General features: G+C 47.6%; 1 protein-coding gene across 1 annotated transcript; it reads left to right on the forward strand.

Moving 5' to 3' along the window:
* Positions 1 to 302: 302 nt before the first annotated feature.
* On the forward strand, positions 303 to 4,738 carry D2HGDH (D-2-hydroxyglutarate dehydrogenase; the record flags this gene model as incomplete). Its single annotated transcript, XM_010163853.1, has 4 exons — positions 303 to 442; positions 1,689 to 1,882; positions 2,995 to 3,163; positions 4,595 to 4,738. Coding segments are annotated over 4 exons (647 nt in total), but the record flags the coding sequence as incomplete, so codon positions are not given.
* Between the last annotated feature and the right edge of the window lie 192 nt (positions 4,739 to 4,930).

Here is a 4,930-nt window from a genome sequence, read left to right on the forward strand (position 1 = left end):
CAAATTGATAACAGAGACCACTACACAAATACTTTACGTATAAACAGAGCGAGCCGTGATTTCCAGGCAGGTGTTGCGTGGCCGATCTGTAGATATACGCAGGAGTAACCCCACGTGTTCGTTCCTTTGCTCAGTGTGGGGTGAGTTGAGTTGTGCTTTCTTACTTTTGCAGTGAAACTGTCCCTTTGTATCAATTTAATCTTGAGGCTAAACGATGCTTCATTTTAAGGAGCACTGAGCACTGTTGCAACAGTGGACATTCACTCAGAGGTGAAGTTCTTCAGAATCCTTTTTCCTTCCAGGTACTGCTATGAGAGGAACCTGGCAGTGAACCCGCAGGGGGGTAACACAGGCCTTGTTGGGGGCAGCGTTCCTGTCTTTGATGAGATCATTCTCTCCACTGTTCTCATGAACCGGATCATCAGCTTTGACAATGTGTCTGGTAAATATCGTAGAGATGTGAGGCACAGAAACGAGCTCCTGGCCCTAAATCAGCTGTTTTCCTGGGAGCCAATAAGTGGAGGATCAGCAAGATTCAGCCCAGCAGCATCATAAAGGGCATCAGTTCAATGGTCTGTTCAACGTCGGTCTGTTCAACCAAGGAACAAGTGACAGGACAAGAGGAAATGGCCTCAAGTTGTGCCAGGGGCAGTTGAGATTGGATGTGAGGAAGAATTTCTTTGCAGAAAGGGTTCAGAGGCATTGGAAGGGGTTACCCAGGGCAGTGGTGGAGTCCCCATCCCTGGAGGGATTGAAGAGTCGTGTAGACATAGTGCTGAGGGACATGGGTTAGTTGGGGACTTGTCAGTGTTGGGTTAATGATTGGACTCGATGATCTTAAAGGACTTTTCCAATCCAGGCAGTTCTGGGATTCTGAGATCAGAGGTTTGTTTCATCCAGGCTCCTGCTGGTGATGTAATAGGTTATAACAGTAGCAGATGTAAAAATACATCTGGTGGCAGAAAGAGGAAGAAAGAGAGGAGAGAAACATTCTTTATGAATCTGGATGAGAAACCCAGGCAGTGGAGCAGAATGACCATGTTGAAGAAGACATGTGGTAACAAGACTAGCAGAGGGAAGGGAGGGGTGGGGAAAACGGAGAGGTTCTTTGGATTTGGGGTGTAAGGAACCAGGCTGGTTTGAGTATTTCAGTTCTTAAAACAGAGAGGGAGAGAGAACAACAGGCAGAGGTATTCTTAATGCCACTGTGGATTACCAGTGCAGAGTTGTGGATGACCAGATGTTAAGACAGTGGCAAAGCTCCTCTTGGTTTGAAGGGGGGTGGGACAATGCCCTGTAGCATGCGTGGACTTCTTGTACGTTTAAGTTGAATCCCAGAAGGTTTTGGAGAAAGAGGTGGTTGCATGTGCCAGGAGAGGTTGATGTTGACCCTGAGGAAAAGGTTCTTCAGGCAGAGGGTGGTGGAGCACTGGAACAGGCTCCCCAGGGAGGTGGTCATGGCACCAAGCCTGACAAGATTGCAGAAGCATTTGGCCAAGGCCCTCAGACACATGGTCTGAATCTTGGGGTTGTCCTGTGCAGGGACAGGAGTTGGACTCCATGATCCTGGTGGGTCTCTCCAAACTCACCACATTCTGTGATTCAGTGATCTGCTTGTACTTACCTTGCCTCTTTAGGAGTCACCTTTTTCTTGGGCATCAGCTTGTAGCAGGACATTTGTGTTTCAGGAATCCTTGTGTGCCAAGCTGGCTGCATCTTAGAGAAACTCAACGAGTCCTTGGAGGAGCAGGGGTTTATCATGCCGCTTGACTTGGGAGCAAAAGGCAGCTGTCACATCGGTGGTAATGTGGCCACAAATGCCGGCGGCTTGCGGCTCTTGAGATACGGCTCTCTCCGAGGGACAGTGCTAGGACTGGAAGTGGTAAGGCGAGTACCTGGCAGTTCCCTTCTGTGTTTGAACCTTTACTTTGTTCCTGCTGTTCCAGCCCTTAGCTCTCCATTATGCAGATAAGTTCTTCTCCAGGCTTCCACTCTTTAACTTTTCCTTGCATGGCTCTTTTGAGAACGGTCAACAAGTGTCTTCATGTGTGTGGCATCTGTTATTGCTACTGCAGCTTCCAGCTTCCACGTCTGTCGTTGCTGATGGAAGTGATATCAGGTAGTTTTCTAATCCAGAGAGGTGAAAAGAAGGCAAGGAGAGATTTGGTGATCCCAGGTTACCTGCATGAGATCGGTTCCTCTGTGGAGCGGTGGGTCTCTGGAACACTATGCTAAATCCATCCTACAGCACTCTCCTTGTGGCTGCTCACTTGACTTCTAATAGAGCCATTCTCTTTGGGTTTGTTTGGCTGCTGGCTTTCTCCTGGAGTCTTTGCTGTTCCTCAGCCTGCTTCTGCCCTACAGGCTTGTACCTCTGTGTGTAAAGCCTGGGATTAGTGGTTCTAAAAGATTTCAGGGCTTGGGAGCAGAGAGCTAAATAGGAAATAAATTGGGTAGGTAACAAAAGGCGGGTTTGGTTTTATTGTGTAGGCCCAGAAAGGAGAGCTTTTGTCTCTCAGGTTAGTGTCAAAACAGCCTTCAATACATGTCTTAGAGACATTCAGCCTTCATTCTGATTAATTGTGTTCACTGCTTCAAATAGTGTCCTTTAGGTACAGTTGGACTCAATGATCTCAAGGGTCTTTTCTATGATTCTGTTCTGTGATTTATTTCTGTTGAATAATGGGAGCTAGAGCTGCAGAGAATGTCTGGTCTTCATCACTGCTCATAAAAGCAGAGAAAACTTGATCTTCTCTTACTACTTGTCCTGCCGGAGCATGTGCAAACAGTACTGTAAAAAAAGAAGTGGAAAAGTTTGGGGAAAGACTCTGGTGGGATATAGAGGGGAGGCAAAGCTGGGAATGGAGGAACAGTGATGAGACTGGTGTCTGCTGCTGAAGGCTAGTGGCAGCTTTTCATCAGCTCGGTAGTAGACAAGCTTATGACGGCAGATTTCTACAAAAGCGCCTTGACTGGCTCTCTGCTTTCCCACAGGTGCTGGCTGATGGCTCAGCTCTGGACTGCTTGGCCTCTTTGCGCAAAGATAACACTGGCTACGATTTGAAGCAGCTCTTCATTGGATCTGAGGGGACCTTGGGAGTTATCACTGCTGTCTCCATACTCTGTCCTCAGAAACCTAGGGCTGTGAATCTGGCATTCCTAGGTAGGAGCTAATATTGATAATTTCACACCTGAATTCAGAGGCTGGAAAAGGAATAGAATGGAGGGAAGAAAACACTATTCAGCCTGCTGAGCTAGACTACCAGCATCAGCTTGTTTCTGAGAAATAGTATGGTGCTGTGTGTTAAAATACCTGTGCACATATTTTATATCTGTGGTATAAATGTGTAAAATAGCTGCAAAGGCAGGTTGGTCTGCAAGGGAAGGGGAGCCAGGAGCTTAGCAGGATGAGGACAGCCTCTCCTATGAGGACAGGCTGAAAGAGTTGGGGCTGTTCAGCCTGGAGAAGAGAAGGCTCCGGGGAGATCTTATAGCGGCCTTCCAATACCTGAAGGTATTAGGTATTAGGCTGCTACAAGAAAGCTGGGGAAGGACTTTTCATAAGGGCAGTTAATGACAAAACAAGGGGAAATGGGTTTAAGCTGAAAGAGGGTAGGTTTAGATTAGATATTAGGAAGAAATTCTTCACTGTGAGGGTGGTCAGACACTGGCCTAGGTTGCCCAGAGAAGCTGTGGCTGCTCCTCCCCGGGAGTGTTGAAGGGCCGGGTGGGTGGGGGCTTGGGCAACCTGGTCTAGTGGAAGGTGTCCCTGCTGATGGCAGGGGGATTGGAACTGGATGAGCTTTAAGGTCCCTTCCAACCCAGACCATTCTATGATTCTATGACAGTGCCCTCATTGATGAGGGCCTGGTTTGACAGTACCTGAGCAAGGTGAACAGGGCAAGTCTAGTGACAGTAGGCAGAGGCAATTGCAATCCAGCAGTCACCAGGTGAGTCCACAGTGACAAGGCAAGGTTGGGACATCAAGTCTGCAGGTCAGGGTCTCGGTCAGCAGGGTACATGGCTTAAAAGCTGCTTCTGAGAGCTGCTTTTTAACAGTTGTTTGTGGGGGCCTTCACTGAGGCTGTTTTTGGAGCTTTTTTTCTTAAAAAACCTCCAAGGCCAGTAGGGTCATCTCAGACAGCTTGTTCATATCAGATGGGGCCTTGAGAGCAGAGGGCCAAACTCCGAGGAGGGGATGAGTAGACTCCCAAGTGCTGATAGATCTGTGGAATATGTGCAGTGTTCCCAGAATTTGCCTGGATTCTCACAGTGGCCTTTAAATTTAACTTGGGTTGCTTTCTTACCTGTGCTGAGAACTGAGGGTAGGGCAGACATTTTGCCATGAACTATCTTAAAGAGGTCCTTGCCACAGCAAAGACTAATTGCTACATCATGCTGCTGTTCCGCTCTGAAACCTTTCCCAGCTCAAACCATTACAGGACCTGCTGATCTAAACCCACAAAGGCTATCAGTTTACATTTTCTAGAGACAGGAAAGATGACTTGAAGCCTGATAGACTTTGTAAAACTTTTTACAAGGTTTTGGGGGGCTGCTTTTGTGTTCCTGATTCCTCTCTGTGTTCTGTCTGAAGGATGTCAGAGTTTCTCCAAGATTTTGGAAACATTTACAACCTGCAGAGCCATGCTGGGAGAGATCCTGTCTGCCTATGAGTTCATGGATGAGAAGTGCATGGAATTGGTTGAGGGACATCTCAAGCTGTCCAGCCCAGTGGCAGGTACCAGTGTCATTCATGCTGTAGAAAGAGGCATTGTACTGCTGGGGGAGGTTTAGCCCAGTTTTATGTAGATAGATATGTATGTGTGGTGGTTTTCATCCACAGATAAGACCATGTGGTTCTGCACTCTGTCCCCTACACTCCCAGTGAGATGGGAAGGAAAACATAACAAAGGGCTCATGGGTTGGAATG

The sequence above is a fragment of the Antrostomus carolinensis genome, unplaced genomic scaffold (assembly GCF_000700745.2).
Source record: "Antrostomus carolinensis isolate BGI_N321 unplaced genomic scaffold, ASM70074v2 scaffold50002, whole genome shotgun sequence".
Taxonomy (NCBI): domain Eukaryota; kingdom Metazoa; phylum Chordata; class Aves; order Caprimulgiformes; family Caprimulgidae; genus Antrostomus; species Antrostomus carolinensis.